The sequence below is a fragment of the Littorina saxatilis genome, linkage group LG9, assembly GCF_037325665.1.
Source record: "Littorina saxatilis isolate snail1 linkage group LG9, US_GU_Lsax_2.0, whole genome shotgun sequence".
Taxonomy (NCBI): Eukaryota; Metazoa; Mollusca; class Gastropoda; order Littorinimorpha; family Littorinidae; genus Littorina; species Littorina saxatilis.
In genome coordinates, this window is record NC_090253.1 from 63,269,280 (window position 1) to 63,291,817 (window position 22,538).

The window sequence follows — 22,538 nt, forward strand, 5'->3', positions numbered from 1 at the left end:
ACAAGACAGAAGTCGCAGCACAGGCTTCATGTTTCACCCAGTCACATTATTCTGACACCGGACCAACCAGTCCTAGCACTAACCCCATAATGCCAGACGCCAGGCGGAGCAGCCACTAGATTGCCAATTTTAAAGTCTTAGGTATGACCCGGCCGGGGTTCGAGCCCGCGACCTCCCGGTCGTGGGGCGGGCGCTTTGACACTAGGCCAACCGTGCAGCCGGGTTGGGTTAACCAGTTTAATTCCAGTTGCCTGAGCACCAACAGCCTGGTTGTGTTAACCACTTTTATTCCAGTTGCCTGAGCACCAACAGCCTGGCGTGTTAACCACTTTAATTCCAGTTGCCTGAGCACCAACAGCCTCGTTGTGTTAAACACTTTAATTCCAGTTGCCTGAGCACCGACAGCCTGGTTGTGTTAACCACTTTAATTCCAGTTGCCTGAGGTGGCGTCGTAAAAATCAAGTAAGTACTGAGCCCCCCTGAGGTTTGCCTAGTGGCCAGCCAATCTGCGGGCTTACTTGTTAGTCCGTCCCGCAGTCACAGGCGCACTGTTCTTACATTTTAATGGTAAGCCCCTGTCCAGTTACCAGTTTCAGGCGGTCCTGAAAAAAGGAGCAAATACCCTGGGTTGGTCAGCGGATAAATTCACCTCCCATTCCTTTCGGATTGGGGCTACAACTACGAGGCTAGGCCGCTGGAGATCTGCAGTTGTTAAATCATACGTGCGATGTCCTAGTTCGTAAGGGAGTGGGGGTACGTGTGTTGGTCCCGCTGATGATGGTGTGCACCTCAACAGCTGGGGTGGAGTTAAATCATGTTTCACTTGATTAAAATTTTCTTTTTCTTTGGATGCAAGTGTACAGACTGCAGCGGTTGATGGTGTGCGCCTCAACCGGTAGGAGATTTCAAGCTTGTAAATGTTGTATAGCCTTAGCTTACTCATTTTAATCATTTTCTTGACACTAATGGTGGGTTTATATATTACAGAGGTCTTAATCCTGGGGTCCAGCATTGTGCGTAGACTGGAGCGGGACCTGGTGCAGTGGGGACGCACGCTGCGACTTCCCCTGCCGGTGCGCTTTGCCGGCCAGTCGGGCCTACAATTCTCCGGCCTGCGCACGCTGTTGGAGTGTGCAATTGAAGGACCACCCCCAGCCTACCTGGTTCAGCATGTAGGAGCCAACGACATAGGTAGGATCAACACGATTGAATGGGCCCAGGAGCTCCAGTTGTGGCTCACATATATCGGGGCTAGGTACCCCACCACTCGGGTCGTCTGGTCAGACATGCTGCCGCGGCGCGCCTGGCGCTATTCAGTAGACCCAGCAGGGGCAGAAAGCGCGGCACGCGCAGGGCCAGGCACCTGGTGGCAGGGGAACGGGGGTGGTTTATTAAACACCCCCGCATTGTTGCTGACGACGCGTGTCTGGCTGCTGATGGTGTACACCTCAGCAGCTGGGGCACCTGTCTGTTGGTGAGGAGTTTGGAAGAGAGCCTTACGAATATAATTTTGGGGTCACCGGTTTGGGGAACCTGCTGGTAGGCCAGCTGGTTTGTGGCTGAAGTTAGGCATGGTTATGGTGAAGATGTGGTTCCCAATGGGGAACATTTTTATTTGTAGTTATATTTTGTAAATTTTGGAGCTTATTAAGCTTGTCTAGCCCCCTGGACCATGGTTGAGCCCAATACAAACCACAAAAGTGGCCTGGTTCAGTGGTCCAGTGCCTCCAGTTTGTCAGTAGATGTAAAGCAGTGAGTGACGGATGGAGGCCTGGGTGGTAGGACAGCCGCGAGGGCAGTAAGATACTGTGGGTACCGCGGTGTGAGCAGTGGATTCTGTTCACAGTCAAAGTAAAGCCACCATAATAAAGGTTTCTGGTCACGCTTAGCTGGCAGACTGGGGGGGTCGGGAAAAAATTGATATTTTGTCTGATTGGTGTCATCTTCACCTAACCATGCCTTACTTCCCAACCAGTGCCCGTACTACAAGATACATGCCATAACGGAAATTGTTGTAAATAAATAATGAAGAACCTAATTCTCCTTGTGAAGCTTGGCTGTTTCAGTCACGGTATTGTTATGTGTGGAGGTGTCTGTTTTGTATGGCCATAAAAACATTTCAGCTTCTGCTTAAATGCTGTTATGAACTTCAAGGCAGACACAGTTGTCTCGAGTAGAGTGGGGGCGATTCTCGAGCAGACGATTAGTGCTCTATATATGGGTCAATCTTTATTTGGTTTAGCCTCTCGCCAGTGTGTCTAAGTAGCCCGGATGTTCAAGTAACAACGGTCACTCCAAGACTAATTGTTGTGCCTCATCCAGTCCGATTCTTATTTGGTCGAGTCTGGCATCTTAAGACCCGTATCAGACGCCAGGCTATCATCGCTAGCAGCAAGTCACTTTCCAAGTATCCTCAGCGTTTTCAAGAAACAAGTCCTTTCTTCTGAACGGTTTGGGTTTTGCACTGTTCTAATTTTGAATATGTGGTAATTAGACTCTGAGCAATTGTTTACGAGGCCTGGGGAAGTCTGAAGTTTAGTTGGCGATTGTTTGATCTAAAATGTTCGCATCCTGCCTTGCCGACTCGACATTTGGTCAACTTGGTTCTATTCATCATGTTTTGAAAATCTTGTGAATTATTTCTAAGCATAGGCTATGCAGGTTCGCTACCCACCTTTATTTGGCCCAGTAAGTTTGTTTAGTTTTTCCACCCACCATCCCCTTCCTGCTTCCGCTAGGCTTGACATCCGGGCAGCTTGTTCACTTAACGGAATTTTAGTGGTCACCAGTTATCCTTCACTTGTGGGAGAACTAGAATTATCTATGATGTTCTTTGCAGTATGGTCATTTCATCACTTCATTTTTTATTGAGTCAATTCCATCGGAGTCCCTTGTCCATGATTACGCTTACTTCTGGTTCTACCTGGTGTGTGTATGTTTCGATCAGAATTTCTAGTCCATCATTCAGCTCTATCCTAACTTGTGTATATATGTGTGTATATATAGCTTGCAATTTTGCCATCATTCAGCTTAATTCTAACCGGCGCATATGTATTTTTTCTTTGTTGTTGTTGCTTTGTTTTTGGTACAGTTGGCTGAAGTTAGGCATGGTTATGGTGAAGATGTGGTTCCCAATGGGGAACATTTTTATTTGTAGTTATATTTTGTAAATTTTGGAGCTTATTAAGCTTGTCTAGCCCCCTGGACCATGGTTGAGCCCAATACAAACCACAAAAGTGGCCTGGTTCAGTGGTCCAGTGCCTCCAGTTTGTCAGTAGATGTAAAGCAGTGAGTGACGGATGGAGGCCTGGGTGGTAGGACAGCCGCGAGGGCAGTAAGATACTGTGGGTACCGCGGTGTGAGCAGTGGATTCTGTTCACAGTCAAAGTAAAGCCACCATAATAAAGGTTTCTGGTCACGCTTAGCTGGCAGACTGGGGGGGGGGTCGGGAAAAAATTGATATTTTGTCTGATTGGTGTCATCTTCACCTAACCATGCCTTACTTCCCAACCAGTGCCCGTACTACAAGATACATGCCATAACGGAAATTGTTGTAAATAAATAATGAAGAACCTAATTCTCCTTGTGAAGCTTGGCTGTTTCAGTCACGGTATTGTTATGTGTGGAGGTGTCTGTTTTGTATGGCCATAACATAACATAACATCTTATGCGGCCTAGGCTTTCCAGCCTTTTGACTGCTATGTTTTTAAATGATGATTTGAAATATCATTGTTCATAATATGCGCGCTGCGTACGTCCTAGGACGATATCAGTTGAGTTTTAAATTCGTAGAGGACATAAATTGTCTCCAGCAAGTACATTTTTAATTAAACGTATTTAGTGTTCCTGCTGACAGTGACACAATGTTGGTTGGTAAATTGTTCCAGTTATTCAAAACACGGTGCGTAAAAAAAAAGGTTTGCATACAGGTCAGGGTAATCTTGAACTTTAGAGTGTTAAATTCATAGCTCAGAATAACCGGCACGGTTGGCCTAGTGGTAAGGCGTCCGCCCCGTGATCGGGAGGTCGTGGGTTCGAACCTAAGACTTTAAAATTGGCAATCTGGTGGCTGCTCCGCCTGGCGTCTGGCATTATGGGGTTAGTGCTAGGACTGGTTGGTCCAGTGTCAGAATGATGTGACTGGGTGAAACATGAAGCATGTGCTGCGACTTCTGTCTTGTGTGTGGCGCACGTTATATGTCAAAGCAGCACCGCCCTGATATGGCCCTTCGTGGTCGGCTGGGCGTTAAGCAAACAAACAAACAAACAAATAGCTCAGAATCCAGTGACATTCTTCACTTATTTTTGATACAACTACAAGTCCCAAGCCAAAGAACATTTGTCGTGAAATTAATTGACGGATTGAGCTCCAAACTTAAGCACAATTAATTAATTTGGTTGTTCAATCGACGAAAATGGCGTACGTAAAGTCAACCATGCGACATCATTTACACAAGAAGAGTTGTCTCCCTTGTGCGCTCATACGGATAATTCCTTCTTTGACCCATGTACACGAAATGCATTCATACAGGTCATCGGAGTCCATTCCGTAACTTCAAAGGGATCTAAAATGACTTGTTATGATTACAAGTGCAGGACGTTCTACAAATTTGGAGACTTAAATGCCTCTGAATTATGAGCTATATGAATTTAATAGCTAAAGTTCAAGATTACCGGTTAGTCTCAACAGGTTTTTTTTAAATTAGTTTATAATCATGTCCTCTTGAGCTGGAACCCTCATATAACTGCAAGGAGTGAGTTAGCAGCACGTTCATCATAGAGTTTGTGTAGTATTTTGTAAGTCTCGATCATGTTGCCTCGCAACCTCCTGTGCTCCAGACTTGGCATATTAAGAAACTTCAATCTTTGTTCATAGTTTAGCCCCTGGCTGCAAGCAACTTTTTTCAAAAATCGCTATTGTACACTTTCTATGAGTAATATTGCTTCTTTAAGGAAGGTTACCACACTACGTTCCCATACTCAAGAATAGGACGAACAAGTGATTTGAAAAGTCTCAGGGACCATGATGTCTTTTGGCTTGTACTCCATATTATGGACTATCAATATCATGCCAGAGACTCAGAGCTTTTTTTACTGAACTTCGTGTTTGTGGTCCTCAAATCCTTCTCAATCTCAGCATCAATTTTTCTTCTTCTTTTGCGTTCGTGGGCTGAAACTCCCATACATGTACACTCGTGTTTTTGCACGAGTGGAATTTTACGTGTATGACCGTTTTTACCCTGCCATTTAGGCAGCCATACACCGCTTTCGGAGGAAGCATGCTGGGTATTTTTGTGTTTCTATAAGTATAACCCATCAAACTCGGACATGGATTACAGGATCTTTTCCGTGCGCTTTTGGTCTTGTGCTTGTGAATACACACGGAGGGGGATAAGCCACTAGCAGGTCTGCACATAAGTTGACCTGGGAGATCGGAAAAATCTCCACTCTTAACCCACCAGGCAGCCGTGGCTGGGATTCGAACCCTCGACCTTCCGATTAAGAGGCCAACATCTTACCACCCCGCCACAGCGCCCGTCAAGCATCAGTGATTTCCAGATTAAGACCATCCATTATATTAACAGCTATTGTGTTTTCAGCGTAGCGATATGGTCCGATATTTAGACGAGACAAGTATAATGCCGATGAGTCGAAGACAAGTCGCATTATACTTGTTCGAGTATAAATATCGGACCCTATTGCTACGCTGAAAATACAATAGCGATTATATAGCTGTTCTGACCTTGATTTGTTGTTCCAAACTTACAAAATGACAGTTTTTGCGTCGATGCGTTGATCTCAGGTTTTGTAAAATTTAATTTGCTGTTAAATTTAATTTGCCACTTGTCTGTCCACTGGGTTGACTTATTTATACTGTTTTGTAAATGGGCAACATTTTCAGTAGATTGCACCTCGATCCATATGAGCCTTTGTATGGTCTGCGAGAATGTTCACCAGACATTCCACAATATCAGGCATATTATTTACAAAGTAAACAAAGACAGTAGGCCCTAACACACTACCCTGTGGTACCCCGCTGGTTACTGGAGCTTAATTCATCAGAAGTACTTTGGCGGCGGTCACATTAGTAGAAATCTTTGATACGAAAAGTGTGCCAGATAGCCCAATGCAGGGCCTTTAATGGCATATAAAGTTTCAATGAAATGACACGGGAATGAACGTTTTAGTTGGGGTACAAAATTGGGTGCAATAATGTTTTTGCTCAGTTTATATATCCTGGAATACCTTTACCTGCTTTGCTGTAAATGTTGAATCTGACAGTTTTGTTTTTGTTTTGTCACAGCAGTGCCTTGAACAGTGAACAGTCAGGGATTGTCAGGGGTCGGGAACAGTCAGGGATCATCAACACCCTAAAAAGTGAACAGTCAGGGGTCGGGGCTTCTCCTAACAGCATGGAGGAAGGAGACACAGGCGTTGTGTCAGACGTCAAGATAGAGATTGATGTGGCTGAAGACATGCCACAGTGTTGTTACAGGACTGAACAACTTCAATATGGTAAGCTTGCTTCTATTGACTTACCTGAGTAATCAGTGAGTCTTTGTAATGAGCAGTGTCAGTTTGTCCATCCGTCCGTCTGTCAGCAAAGATCTAAACGTTGAGGTTACATATTTCAAATGTTTTTGCAGCTAGAGCTTTGAAATGTTTTGGGTTTGAAGGTTTCTAAACTGCAAGTCTGGCATCAAATTTCAAGGTCACAGTGTGTCACGTTCATGTCATTAAAATTTACTTTTAGGTTTTCTCAGATGTTTAAACTGAGAGCTTTGTAACTTTACTGGCTTCTAGGGTTGGATGACCACCTCCCATCATGATACAGGTCTGGTTAAAATCAAATGCTGAGGTCATAGTGAGGTCGTGCTTGCCCCATACAATGAAAAATTATCAATTTCTTGGATAAGATAACAAGGAAAAAAATGTTCACCAGAATAAACAGCAACACGAACAACTTCACAGTGGGCCGGTTTTGACATGTTCTCTTCTTCAGCACATAAAATACATAAAACTGAAGGGATGACATAGGTAGACATGTACTCTTCTTTAGCACATAAAATTAAATACATAAAACTGAAGGGATGACATAGGTGGACATGTTCTCTTCCTCAGCACATAAAATACATAAAACAGAAGGGTTGACAGAGATGATCTCTTCCTCAGCACATAAAATACATAAAACAGAAGGGATGACAGAGAGAGACATGTACTCTTCTTCAGCACATAAAATACATAAAACAGAAGGGATGACAGAGATGATCTCTTCCTCAGCACATAAAATACATAAAACAGAAGGGATGACAGAGAGAGACATGTACTCTTCTTCAGCACATAAAATACATAAAACAGAAGGGATGACAGAGATGTTTTTTCCTCAGCACATAAAATACATAAAACAGAAGCCGCCGGATGACAGAGAGAGACATGTACTCTTCTTCAGCACATAAAATACATACAACAGAAGGGATGACAGAGATAGACATGTTCTCTTCCTCAGCACACAAGATACATAAAATAGAAGGGATGACAGAGAGAGACATGTACTCTTCTTCAGCACATAAAATACATAAAACTGAAGGGATGACAGAGGGAGACATGTACTCTTCTTCAGCACATAAAATACATAAAACAGAAGGGATGACAGAGAGAGAAAGAGATTGAAGAAAAGAAGAGGACGGACAGTGTTTGATGTTCAACTTGAACATTTATTGGTACAGTGGTCGCCACTTAATAAAGCCACATCGGGACTGACGAAAAATGGCTTTAATATGCGGCGGATTTATTAACCGGCGGTCCAGGAATACGTCATTTTCGAGAAAAAAAATCTTCTCTTTTGTTTACGTCACTCAGTCACTTTCTTTCGTCATTTACACTTGTTTGAATCTAAACAAAACTTCACGAAGGATGTTGAACTTTTGTATTAATTATGTACATACATGTACGTTTACTTTGATCACTTCGGTACATAAATAATTTCACTGTCACCGTCACGAATCATTACACGGCAGAGAAGAACGATTTTATGAGTGTTTGTTTGTTGGTCGTCTTCCACATCAGTTCTCTCACTGAGTCTGCGAATGGTTCAAATTCCATGCGGTAACCACGACTTTCTAGACCAGATCGAAGGCGGGTCATTATTTGCCTCATCTCTGTGTTTGAAGGCGGTGGGGGTGGCATCTCTTCATCCTCCTCGTCATCTTCATCATCACCTGTCAAGTCCGATAGCCCGGCTTCCACATTCGCACGTTCACGCAAATCAGTGACGATGGTGTGAAAATAAATAGGCCTATGACTTGAGCGATTACAAGAACAAGCTAATGTGAGTTTTAGTCACAAACTACGTGATTTCTCTGAGAAAACTGGCTTTAATAAGCGGCGGGTTGGTTTTATTAACCGGCTTTTTCTAATACATAAGATAGAGTGATAAATCCGGACCGTCTGAAATCGGCTTTTTTAAGCGGTGTTGCTGATGAATTTTCGGGTAAGTGTTTGTGTGTATTTATGCTATATCAGAAAATATGCGTGCTCTGCTCTGTTTACTAACTAACTGTTACTCACACACAACACTCAAACAAGGCACAAAGACTAAACACAGTTAATGCCCTTTGCCCTCGTACCTGTATTGTAACATCAACACAATAATACAAATATGTTATTTCTCATGCATTCTACAAATCACTTGCATTCACATATAAGAATAATAATATCTTGAAACACGTCGGAGACCAACCGTCGCACGATTGATGAAGTTCTCGTTTCACACAATTCCTCTAACGTTTTGATTTCCTGTTTAACACAGTTTCACTTTACGCACATTTCACATGTCACGTAATTCTTAGTTGACGACGTCTTCGTCTCACACAATCTTTCTGACGATTATGTTCCTTCAGTGGCAGTTCACACATACAGTGACTCCACAATCTTAAGCGGGTACATACCCTGGATCCATATCACCCACGACGAAATACAGCTCGTGGTGACTATGGGGTGAGGCTCCACCAGTTTCCAGTACTCCAGCGCTGTTACAACCCTGCGCCCACAATCAACGATTCGTAGCGCTAACGAGGGAATGCCCGTCTCTCTCTCTCCCGCTGCCGAGTGGTGCCATTCGTCACTCCGACCGGGGTGCTGCGTAAAAAGTTTAGGCTACCATAAGTCTCAATTCTTAGATAAACTTTTCTACGAAATAATACTGCTATTCTTTCTCAATACTGTTCAACTATCCGTCCACCAACTTATGCTGTTATATTATTTACACCAGCTCATTTACAAGTAACTTCATTACCAAAAGAACATACAACCTTCCTTTTCAAAATGGCTGACACAGCTCACGCTTCTCCAACCCAATTTACAACATGACTCTCACAGTCATTTCACCAGTCAATATTACTGAGCAAAATACAATTCAATAAATACCTGTATCTTTACAGCATAGAACCACTCATGATTCTTCCACAACACGAGTCGTACGGTGTTCGACCTCAGTGTTCGGTGAGCAGCGTTACAGCCCAACGTGGAGACATCAGTCAGAAACACGTCTGTTCTCTGCAACTGTCGGGCACGCTCTACCCTTCACATCCAACAATGCTAACCTCTTTTCTCTCATTGGTCACAGCAGCCAATGGAGATACGCCTAACAAAAATAGGTCACCTCATCTCAACAGGTGCCGCTGGGATCACGCGGTCAAGCCGTGATAACTACAAGTATGGCAAGCCAATCTGTACACATTTGTTTAAACCATCTAATACTGAATTAAATTACATATCTTACCCAACTCACATAGCAATTAACCCATAGTTCAGTGCTGATACCGCTGTACGCGTCCCCTTAGCAACAAGGAAGACGCCTCTAAAAAAGAGTGACCGAGACCCGTAAGGGTATCCAGGCCAGCCCGTAAGGGAGGCTGCCTTCCATATGCGCGCGCATATGCCGCCATCTTGTCATTCTACTCTCAGCGCTCAGTGGAGCTGGTCGTGTTTGGTACGCTCCGGCTGTGTTTTCAGCCTACTTGCTTGGTCTTCCAGACCTGGTTTGTGTTCCCCTTGGTGTCTTCTTGTCTCCGGACTTCGCATTTGCTGTTGAGGTGAGATCTTTCCATTTTTTACCTGAATTTTGGCGGCATTGTTGGCTTGTTTTCGGACTTACAAAATTTTTTCCAAATTTGTTTGTGAGTTGTTTTCATCATGGCCGACAATGCGGACGGGAAGAGGTCAACATCTAAACATGTAGCTGCTTCGCCCTCTCCTGTTAAGAAAAGTTCTAGAAGTTCTAGAAGTTCTAAAACGCACGGCGATACGCCCGTGTCTCTTTCGGGTTCAGAATCCAAAAAATGTAGTGATGTTGTTGTTGGCGTGCCCGGAGTTTCCGGTTCGTCTGCTAAACCTACGGAGAAGCCCTTGCTCGGGGTTAAGCATGTTGTAGGGGATGTCTCGCCTGTAGGTTCTGGGCTTGCATCTGCGGATTTTGCTTCTTTGCTTTTGACATTAAGCTCTCAGGTTTCGGCCTTAGCGGCTGAAGTTTCGTCAACTAAGGCGGAGATACGTGCGCTGCCGGCAGGTGTCGGGGGTACGTCTTCGCTGGCCAGTGTGCGTTTGCCTCCTTCTGCTACTTTTACGAGGGCGGACGTGCATGCGTCTCAGGATGGGATCTCTCAGGCTCCCGTGGGGTCTCCGGCCGGTGTCCGTTCTTCTTCACAAGGTATGTGCACTCCACGTGAGCGTTGTCTTGAGGGAGTAGCCTCGGGTCTCATCCCAGGTGAAAGTTCTGAAACATCGGCTGATATCCACCGCTTAGTCGGGGTGTCAGTGGGTGCTAAGGGCCCTGACAAGCGAACAGATGTTCCTATTCTTCCCGACTGTGGTCAGGTTGAAGGGCATCTGCTTCCGCCCAGGGGGCAGGAAGTTGGTGGTAGTATGGCTGGCTCTGGACTTGACTCTGTTAGTCAGTACGGGGACCAGTCTCCGGAGTGCATGGAAGGGCACGAAGGCTACCTGGATGACGGTGCCGCCTCTCAGGCTGAAGGTGCTGGATTCTTTTTGCCACGGCAGCTGCCAGATGCGGTGGCTCTGGCGGCTGGAGTGGCTTCGAAATATCTCGAGGAGGAGGTGGCGGTGAACAAATCTCAGTTTGTCCATCCTCCTTCTGCCTTAGGGGATTTCAGGAGTGCTAAGGAACCGAAAAGTTCGTTCCGATTCCGGGAGTCCCCCTCTGTGGCGGTCGAGATGTCGAAGGTTTTTGCGAAAGGTCGAGCTATGTCCGATGCCTTTCCGCTGTTGTCACAGCATGGGGAGGCGCCGGAGGTGGTGGGCCCCTGGTTGGCTAAAGCGGGTCAACACGTTCCTTGTTCTGCGCTCTCAAAGAGCTCTAAACTGTCGGTTCGTCCCGTCGCTCTACTTGACTCTTTCGCTTTGCCGAGATCAGTTCTACCGGTGACTCCGGAACTGCTTTCTCTGCGGGAGGACGGGTATGCCAGGGATAGAACAGTCCCTTACACGGAGTCTGCTCTTCAGGCTTTGGAGGAGACGGGTAGATCTCTGCTCGAGTTGGGTTCCGTCTCTAGTTCTCTCCAACGCTCTTTGTCTAGGTCTATCGCTTCATCGTTAGACCCGTTTGAGTTCCGTTACGACGCCTCCCAGGAGGATGTGACAACTCTGTTGGCGACGCTTGCCAAGGTCTCTCAGGAACAATTGAGCTTGGCAGCCAGGCTTTACGGGCATGCTGTACATTCCCGCAGAACTGCCTTTTTGGCGGGTTCAAAGATCCGAGACAGGGGTACCATTGACAGACTTAAGGTATCCCCGTTTACGGAAGGGTCGCTGCTGGGTACTTCCTCTTTGGACGCTTTGCAGAAGGAAACCCAGGACGCTAGGGATCTGGCTATTGCAAGGATTGCTCACCACGGCTTTCAGAAGGTTCAGAGCAAGCCTACCTCCCAGAGTAAGGCTCAGCCTTCTTCGTCTGGGGGGGGCAAGATGCAAAATCAGTCCACCTCTTTTCGGGGTAGGGGGCGAGGCGCGCCTTACCAGAAGAGAGGCTCCTTTGGGGGTTCTCGGGGGTCGGGGCACAAGCCTCACCCCCAATGAGGGTCTCCCGAGCCACTATTCCCAGTAACCCCCGCCATGGTGGCGGCGGGTGGCCCCTCCAGGGCCTTGGCCGCCTGGACACGCCTGGTGTCCAGCCGGTGGATTTTGGGAATAGTGCGTTCGGGATTCCGTCTCCTCTGGGCAGAGGGGAAGGCACCTCTGTCCAGGATACCTCCGCCTTTCAGATATCCCGTGGACCCGGAAGCCAAGTCAGCCGTTCATGCGGAGGTGGCTTCCCTACTCCTGAAGGGTGCGATAGAGGAAGTTCGAGATCGAGAGTCCCTCGGCTTTTACGGCAGGCTGTTCGTGGTGCCCAAAGCCTCAGGGGCATGGAGGCCTGTTTTGGACCTGTCCACCCTGAACAAATACCTACGGGTAGTCAAGTTTGTCATGGAGACTCCTCTCTCTGTAAGGGAAGCTCTGCGTCCGGGAGATTGGGCCACGTCGGTGGATCTCACCGACGCATATTTCCATGTGCTCATGCATGTTCAAGACAGGAAATGGCTGCGCTTTCTGTGGGGCGAGAAAGTGTTTCAATTTCGGGCACTCCCCTTCGGGCTTTCCCTGGCCCCCTGGATCTTCACGCTGGTCGTTCGCCAGCTTTGCTCCCTTGTCAGACAAGAGGGGGTACGCCTACGGGCGTATTTAGACGATTGGTTGAATCTGCATCAGGACCAGTACATGTGCAGATCTCAGACTGCGAGGGTTCTCGACCTGGCGGCTCAGCTGGGCTTTACAGTCAATCTAGGGAAGTCAGAGTTAGAACCATCCCAACGCTTCACTTACCTGGGCATGGATTTCAAAAGAGGGTGGACAAGCTTCAGAACTTGGTTCGCTCGTTGAAAGGAAAGAGTGTGTCCACGGCCCGGGAGTTGTCCTCTCTACTGGGGCAGATGGAATCGATGGCTCCCCTTGTGCCTCTAGGCAGGGTCCACAAGAGGCCGTTTCAGGCGGCTTTGAGGAGGCAGTGGGACCAAGCCTCTCAGGGCTGGAATGTTCGCATAGGACTGGGGAGTTGGTTCAGCAACACTACAAGTGTTTGGCTGCTCCCCTGGGTCTCTCAGGGTGTTCCGATCGTTCCTCCGGCGCCGGAGAACATTCTTGTTACAGATGCATCCATGACAGGCTGGGGTGCTCATCTGGCCGATCAGACAGCCTCAGGTCTGTGGGATCTCTCCCTAGCTCCTCAGCACATAAACGTGCTGGAGCTGGAGGCTGTGTCTCTGGGTTTACAGGCTTTCCTGCCTCTTCTGGGGGGCAGTCATGTTCAAGTCCACACGGACAATACGACTGTGGCCGCTTACATAAATCGGCAGGGGGGCACACGCTCGCAGAAGCTGTCGGAGAGCGCTTGCCGTCTGTTGGTTTGGTGCAGCTCGCACAACATACTTCTCTCAGCGAAGTACCTGAAGGGCACGCTCAATGTTTTGGCGGATGCCCTCAGTCGGGGGGACAAGGTTCTGCACTCAGAATGGACCCTCTCCCACCAGGCGTTGGACCGCCTTTGGGTTCAAGTAGACAAGCCTTGCATAGATCTGTTTGCAACGAGATTCTCCACCAGGCTTCCCCTTTTCGTCTCACCGTTCCCGGACCCTCTGGCGTGGGCGGTGAACGCGTTGGATCTGGATTGGTCAAATCTGCAGGCTTACGCTTTTCCTCCGTTTTGCCTGCTAGGGAAGGTAGTAAGAAAAGTGGATCTGGAAAAGCCAGCGCTGGTGCTGGTTGCTCCTCTTTGGCCCAGCCAGCACTGGTATCCGGACCTTCTGCGGTTGGCAGTGCGCCCACCCATTCCTCTAGGCGTTCGAAGGGGCGACCTGTTACAGCCCAGGTCAGGGGTCCCGCACGAGAATCCGCAAGCGTTGCAGCTTCACGGCTGGATTCTGTCAGAATCGCTCTGCGTCGTGCCGGGGCCTCGGCCACAACTTTGAAACTGGTACAGAAAGCACACAGAGACTCAACTAGCTCCGTTTACTCTTCTCATTGGGCTGCATGGGCCAAGTGGTGCTCTGAGAATAAGGTTCAACATCTTTCCCCAAGGTCCATGGAGGTAGCCAACCACCTCTCTTGGTTGGCTAGTAGGGGGGTCTCTCCTTCTTCACTGCGAGTTAGAAGGTCTGCGATTTCTTCCACTCTTAGACAGCTCGGTCGCAAGATCAATCTTGACGGTGTCATTTCAAGCGTGCTTAAGGGAGCTGCCCTTGACGCAGCTCTCTCAAGATCACAGCTCCCTGCCTGGGATCTGTTTGTGGTTCTCCGTTTCCTTGCATCGGAGGACTTTGAGCCTCTCCGGTTGGCTAGTTTACCTAATTTGACGAGAAAAACTCTGTTTTTGGTCTTGCTTGCCACGGCTAGGAGGGGTAGCGAGGTGCACGCACTTTCTGGTCTCGCTAAAGATATTTCCCTGGAGAGGGATGGCTCCTACTCTTTGAGATTTACGTCTAATTTTCTCGCTAAAAATCAAAAGCCCGGTCAGGCTTCGCCTTGCATTCGTATTCCACCCTTGAGCGATATACTCGCTCCTGGAGACCCCGATCTGTCAAATTGTCCTGTCAGGGCGTTAAGCAGCTACCTGTCTAGGTCTTCGCCGATTCGCTCGGAAACTCAGAAATTATTGTTTATATCCCTCAACACTGTGCGAGCGAAGGATATCTCGAAGGTCACCTTGACTAAATGGGTTTCACTGACCATTAAGCAAGCGTATGGATGGTGGCAACGCCAGTCTGGCGAGGTCAGGGCGGTGCTTCCTCTTACGTCAGCCAGGACGCACGAAGCGAGGGCTTGGGCGTCTTCTGTGGCCGTGCTTCGCTCAGGGCGCCTATCAGAGGTCCTGGCGGCGGCTTATTGGAAATCTGAGGACGTGTTCATCAATTTTTATTTGAGAGACATTGCTGCAAGGCGGCAAGATGGCAGTGCGGCTTTGCCGGCTCTCGTGGCTGCAGGGCAGGTCCTGCGGTCTTAAGTTGGTAAGTACCCTCCTCCTATAGTAGCAATCTGCTATATGTGAGTTGGGTAAGATATGTAATTTAATTAAAAATTTTAGTAATAAATTTTCATTTGATTAATATACTTACCCAACTCACATCGTTTATTCCCTCCCGCCTCCCCGCTGTGGGGGGTATGGGGGTCTAAAAAAGTAGTGAGTTGGGCTTCGTGTAGAATGACAAGATGGCGGCATATGCGTGCGCATATGGAAGGCAGCCTCCCTTACGGGCTGGCCTGGATACCCTTACGGGTCTCGGTCACTCTTTTTTAGAGGCGTCTTCCTTGTTGCTAAGGGGACGCGTACAGCGGTATCAGCACTGAACTATGGGTTAATTGCTATATGTGAGTTGGGTAAGTATATTAATCAAATGAAAATTTATTACTAAAATTTTTAAATTATGTACAAATCCATTTGTCACAAGCGGCTGGCTCTATTAACCACGGTTTTATTAAGCGGCGACCACTGTACTGATTGCCATCCTCTGTTCTGATTTTCTTCATTTGAATTTTAACCTGATAACCCAACAGACTGGATTTGCCTTATGCATTGATAACTCAACAGACTGATGACCTAACAGGCTGAATTAACTTCATAACGCAACAGACTACTCAGAATTTACCCTTATAACCCAACTGAAAGGATTTTTCTGACAACCTACCAGACCTAATCCAACAGACTGAATTAAATTGATAATCCAACAGACTGAATTAAATTGATGACCCACCAGACTGTACATACTTGATATCCTAACAGATGTTAACCAGGGAGTGTGAATAATAGTGTGGCGGGAGAGCCATGTTTGAAAAAGTTAGCATTAGATGAAGTAAATATTGAAGGTTCGGGACAGTCATGGCATACAGAGTTCCCTCTGTCATGCTATCGCTGGCCCCAGATTTTAAAAGAAGTGTATTTAGTATCGAAACCAAAGCTAGACGACGCAAGGGAGGTAATCGAACTTTCGGTTTCTGTTTTGGACGGTACCGATGCGGTCTAGCAGTAAAGATTCATAAACATTGGGAAAATGTGTTTGTTAAATATGATAAATGGTAGAAATGTGGATGAAAGTGTTTAAAATATGTTTTGAAGCCATTGAAAGGTAGTAGTCAGGCAACGCGAAAGTCATAGCGACTCGTCGTTGTGGCAATAACGTTAACCGCTAGTCGTTCAGTGATCTTACTTGGAGAGACAGCATCCGTAAAAGGGAGGAGAGACAAGGTTTCTTTGATGAAGATAGTGTTGTAGGTTGCTTCAATATGGCCAACAGTTATTAAAAGAGCGTTTGTTGTGACCAGCAAGTGTAAAGATAAAGGAAAAAGGACGGACTATATTGTCCGCATTATGTTTTGAAACTGAGTAGTGCGGTTAATGTTCTTTTTCGGTCAGCCAATATGCCTTTGGTTCGGTGTGTTTGTTTACGTTGCTATGCAGATTGGACAGTGTAAAATGAAGTTCCTACACGCATCAGGACAGGCTCTAGGACAGAATAGAATGGGTTAGAATAAGGACATAGACTGAGGGCGCTAGGTTAGGGATTAGAATAGGGAGAGAGAAGAGGCAAGGTAGAGTAGATCAAGATTTAGATTGGGGACAAGAAGAGGAGACTTCTTTCAACAGGATAGCACAGGGAAAAACGTAGAGTAAATGAACTTAGAGAATCGTACCACTTTGTCATAAAGTCAGGACAGCGTAGGAGTAATTCAGTTACAAAGGATAACCCTGCATGCGACTGGCTTGTTTACCTCAAATACCAGTAAAGGTTCAAAAGATACATAGGCGAGAATTCGTAGATAGTCAGAAATAAACAACTGGACTGTTAGAACGTCAGCCTCAGGTGACGTTTGATTGAACGGTCCTAAAAAAGCTAGCTAGGTGGGGAAATTAAACCTAGGTGACCTGCGCACACTCAGATAAGCTCCTTTTGGTGTCCCGTCTGTTTTGCATATGGTACTTCTAAAAGGGGGAAACTTGATTTTGGTGTGGGCCACATAGGTTGCAGCTCACATGAAGGGGGGGTTGGGAACCATCACGCAAACACCAGTTGTCCTTTCACAACTTTATTTCACCACCTAGAACCTAAATGACATAATATATACTATATAAGTACACACGTCATAAAACAATAACATACACAAATTATCAATTGCATTAGAGCATAATTATAAACATTAAAATGACAAGCAATACTAGAAACAACGTTAACCGGAACAAAAGAAATAGTAAGGTAGTAAGGTATCCTACATGTGTCAAAAAAAGGAAAATATTAAGAAGTCAGCATTTCAGGGAAAAGTTTATGAACCGAGTCATAGTTATGAGTCCCTTGCTGCCATGGTTTAGGTTTAAGCACGCTCGACCAAAATTCACGTCCAAAATTACCAGGGGACAGAAATAGTTTGCGGTCGCATAAAGCATGTGACTGTGTACTTCCCTACCATCGCCGGACTTTATACCTAGCATGTTATGTGATGGGGACAAGGGTACAAGTCAAACCAACAATACATTAGAATGATATTACCATTTCAGGGTCACCATGAGTACTTCATTTGGGGAAATTATGAGACTCATGAGCGGGTAATAAAAAACAATAACTGCATGAAAGGACGCAGCGAGTGCACAATAGTACAAGGCATAACCAATAACAGGAAAAAGAATAAAGCTCTCATTACATTGTTTCGTAAGAAGCAGACGAAAAAGGTTAGAGTCCATTGGAGCTACCAAGGGCTTATAACCATTGCATGGAAAGGGGAATAACTCATGGACGAATAACCAGAACGCAATAACTGCATGAACGGATGCAGTGATTACATGGTAGTACAAGGCATACTTAATAAAATAAAACAGGAACAAAAAACCTCATTACATTATTACATAACCAAACAACAGCCAACAAAAATAGAGTCCATCAAATACAGAGTGTGCTAAACCTATCAAGGGCATGTGTCATGCAACTATTTCATAAAAAGGGGAATAACTCAGTAAACACACACTGATGATAAAAAATAACAATAATACACCCACAAAAAACCAACGCGCAACCTCTCACAGAAGGTGCATACCAACTGGGTACTTGAGCCTTACCACAATGAATGTGATCAACAATCAATAAGTTGGTCGCAGGTGTAGATTGTATTAGTTGTTTATTAGTTGTTGTGTTGCGTCATTAAGACACTTCCTCTCCGCAGCCATGCTTGTATCTGAAGGAAGCTATGATTAAAAGGCTCTCAACAAATCCAGCTATCTGCATGTTACCTTGCAAGAATGAGAACCTTACATGGTGTCAGAAGTGACCAGAATCCACGAACTCTACATCGTGCAGCTCATTTTCAACCAAGTAGGTAGAATCTTTGCAAAGAACTGAAACAATCGAATCGACGCGCTGTTCGTTCAATTCGTTATTTCCGTCCCCGACACATACGCAAGCTGTGTGGGAGTGGACACGTCGTTAATTGACAGAACATTTGAAGTCAAGTGTGTGGCGCAGTGGTTAAGATTTAGATCTGAATCCGAGTCATGGAATACTTACGAAAGCCAGACCCACTATCATTTGACGGCAACGTTGCTGAAAACTGGAGACATTTTCAAACTGAATTTGACATCTATATCGAGGCAGCGCATGGCAATACAAACGATCGCACTAGATCATACATACTGTTGAATCTTGCAGGGAGAGAAGCTATTGAAAAAGCAAAGACCTTCACCTATGCGCCTGAGGTGAAGAATAACGATGGTGACGTCATTCAGGCTGCCGAGAATCCAGAGAGTGTGGCAGTGCTGAAAGCGAAGTTCCGCGAACTTTGTGATCCATTGACTAATGTCATAATTGAACGACACAGGTTCAACACCAGATTTCAAGGAGAATCCGAGCCTGTACAGAGCTTCATCACATCACTGAAGATCATGGCTGACACCTGTGAATTCGCAGCTTTGAAGGACTCTCTCATTCGTGATAGAATTGTCTGTGGATTGAGATCAGACTCTCTGAGAAAACAGCTGTTGAAAGAGAAAGACTTGACACTTCACAAGGCAGTCCAGATGTGCCACATCCACGACAGTGCAGAGAAACACAGCACGCAGATGTCACAGAGCCATGAGGTGAATGCTGTCACTCACAAAGCTCAACCATCGCAGAACAACTCAAGGCCATGTTTGTACTGCGGCCGCAGCCATGCACGAAATAAAGAACTTTGCCCCGCACTTGGAAAAAAGTGCTCTGCCTGTTCCAAGATGAACCACTTTGCGCAAGTATGTAAGTCAAGTCGGACTCAAAGGCGACAAGCAAGTCAGAACGTGAATGTTGTTGATGACGAAGAAGATGCTACTGAAGATTGGGAGGTCCATGCCGTCATGCAGACACAGCATCAGAATGAAATACACTGCACAGCAACCATAAATGCACGCAACATTAGACTGAAAATTGACACCGGAGCAAAGTGCAATGTCCTTCCGCTGTCACATTTTCAGAAAGTGAAAGCGACTGAGAAGATCAACAAGTCAAAAGCGGTGAACCTTGTGGCTTATGGTGGCGATCGTTTCTCCACTCTGGGAACCGTTGATCTTCACTGCAGGATCGGCGATACGATGCAGATGATCACGTTTCAAGTCATTGATCGACTGGCCACCCCCATCCTTGGTTTAAATGATGCCCTCCGCCTACAGCTCATTGAGCTTGACAAATCGGTGTACGAGCTCAAGAACGAGGACGAAACTCAGCTTCATGCAGAGATTACTACAGAGTTTCGGGACCTGTTTGATGACGACAAGCTAGGGACACTTCCACCCAAGTACGTCATGAGAGTAGACCCCACCGTCGCTCCTGTAGTCAAACCAGCACGCAAGATTCCTCAGGCCATGGAGACGAAGGTCAAAGAAGAGCTGGAAAACATGATCATGAAAGGCGTCATAGTGCGCGAAACTGAGCCCACAGAATGGGTTTCGCAAATGGTTGCCACAAAGAAAAAAAATGGTGACGTCCGAATTTGCTTGGATCCCAGAGACCTCAATAAATCTCTTCTACGACCACACTATCCCATGCGTACAGCAGACGACGTAGCATCACGCATCGGCAACGCAAAAGTCTTCTCAACCCTAGACGCAAAGGCTGGATTTTGGCAAATCCGGATGGACAAACATTCCTCACTGCGAACCACATTCAGCACTCCCTTTGGGAGGTACAGGTTCCTTCGCATGCCTTTTGGCATCAACACAGCCTCAGAAGTCTTTCAGCAGGCTATGGAAAGACTGTTTGAGGGCTACCCATGCGCAATCATCGTCGACGATATTCTGATTTGGGGCTCAACCATGGAGGAACATGATGCAAACCTGAGAAAGATTCTGGAAAGAGCGCGTCAGATTGGACTGAAGTTGAACCTCAGCAAATGCAAGTTTCGAGCAAAGAGCGTGTCTTTTGTTGGACACAGATTCACCGAGGATGGTCTGAAGCCTGACACTGAAAAAACTGATGCTATCCGGAACATGCCGCCACCGGAGAACCAAGCTGCGCTTCAACGTTTCCTCGGCATGACGAACTATTTGAGCAAGTTCATCAAGGACTACAGCGAGAAGACATCCATATTGCGCGAACTTCTGCACAATGACGTTGTGTGGAACTGGACTGAAATGCACCAGCAGGCGTTTGACCGACTGAAAGATGACCTTGCGAATCCTCCAGTGCTGAAATTCTTTGACCCTGCAAAGCCTGTGGTTTTGTCTGTGGATGCTTCCAAAAGCGGACTTGGTGCAGCATGTCTCCAGAACGAGTCCCCTGTTGCTTTCGCTTCACGAGCTCTTTCAGATGCCGAAACCAGATACGCACAGATTGAAAAGGAGCTCCTGGCTGCAGTTTTTGCTTGCAAGAAATTCCATGATTTTATCTACGGTCGGCAAGTGACCATAGAGACTGACCACAAGCCTCTGATCAGCATCGTAAAGAAGCCTCTGAATGATGCCCCAGCTCGTCTACAGAGAATGCTCCTGCAGTTGCAGCGATACCACCTGCAGTTCGTCTACAAGAAGGGAAAAGAACTGTTCTTGGCTGACACGCTATCCAGAGCTCACCCTGAAGGACCGGCCGAAGGAGCAGAATTTGAGCATGACGTCATGACCGTGCTATCCATCTCGCCGTCCAGAATGACGGAGTTGCAACAAGAAACACTGGCTGACGCGACCATGCAGAAACTAGCAAAGTTCATCACAGAAGGTTGGCCTGCACACGAGCGTAGTGTGCCGCCTGAGCTCAAACCTTACTTTTCTTTCCGCGACGAACTGGTGATTGAAAACGACATCATCCTGAAAGGACAGCGGGCAGTGATTCCGCCAACGCTACGGTCAACATATGTTGCTGTCCTACACAAAGGCCACATGGGAGTTGAGCGCACCAGAAAACTCGCTAGTGACATCGTTTTCTGGCCAAGAATGCGCCAAGACATTGAGCACGCTGTCTCACAATGCTCCGCCTGTAACAGCAACAAAGCCCACCTGCAGAAAGAACCTCTCATCAACCATCCTGTTCCTGAGCTTCCATGGTCAACCGTTGCTGCCGACCTGTTTGACTGGAACAACCACCAGTACCTAGTTGTCGTTGACTCGTACTCTGGATGGTTTGAAATGGATTCTTTGCCTGACAGCACTTCACGCTCAGTCATTGGCAAAATGAAACGCCTCTTCGCGACTCACGGCATCCCAGAAAAACTCATGACCGACAATGGCAGTCAGTTCGTCAGTCATGAATTTGAACAATTCGCAAAAGAATGGAACTTCGTACACACCACCAGCAGCCCTTACTACCCAAAGTCCAATGGCCTGGCTGAAAACGCTGTCAAACAGGCCAAGCAGTTGCTAAACAAAAGCAAGAAAGACGGTTCCGACATGATGCTAGGTCTTCTGAACTTGCGCAACACCCCAAGAGACGCCATGGGGTCACCGGCACAGCGCCTACTATCCCGACGCACCCGCACCACCCTGCCAACCTCAACAAAGCTTTTGAGACCCAAGCCCTTGAACACCACCTCCGTCTCAAAGCAGTTAAAATCCGCCCGTCAGCAGCAGAAATGTCATCACGACAAGTCAGCAAAAGACCAAAGACCACTGAGACCCAGTGAAGTGGTGCGCATGCAAACTAAAAAAGGATTTCAGAAGCTTGCTGTTGTGAAGTCCGCCCGCGGCAGCCCTCGGTCGTATGTCGTCACATCCGACGGCGCAGACTATGTCCGCAACAGACAACATCTCCTGCCTGTCCGTGAACCCAGACCGCAGTGGACCATCTCTAACGACAGCGCTTCGAACAGTGAACAGAGGCAGCTAGACTCATGTCCTCTGCCACAGGCAACTCTTCGTCACTCAGTTACTGTTCATCCCACAGCAACTAACCCAACCCCTCCCATGCCACAAGTGCCCAGGAGAATCTCTACCACCCCACTTCGCCCCGTGTCGCACACAACCCTCTCTTCCAAATCTCTGTCACCTCCAC

General features: G+C 46.8%; 1 protein-coding gene across 1 annotated transcript in view; it reads left to right on the forward strand.

The window, feature by feature from the left end:
- Positions 1-256: 256 nt before the first annotated feature.
- Positions 257-22,538, forward strand: part of LOC138976744 (immunoglobulin A1 protease autotransporter-like) — a 30,546-nt gene continuing 8,264 nt past the window's right edge. Inside the window, exons 1-2 of the mRNA XM_070349627.1 lie at positions 257-1,191; positions 6,305-6,516. Of these exons, the coding sequence (XP_070205728.1) occupies positions 6,414-6,516 (103 nt within the window). The 5' untranslated portion in view covers positions 257-1,191; positions 6,305-6,413. The remainder of the gene's footprint in view (positions 1,192-6,304; positions 6,517-22,538) is intronic.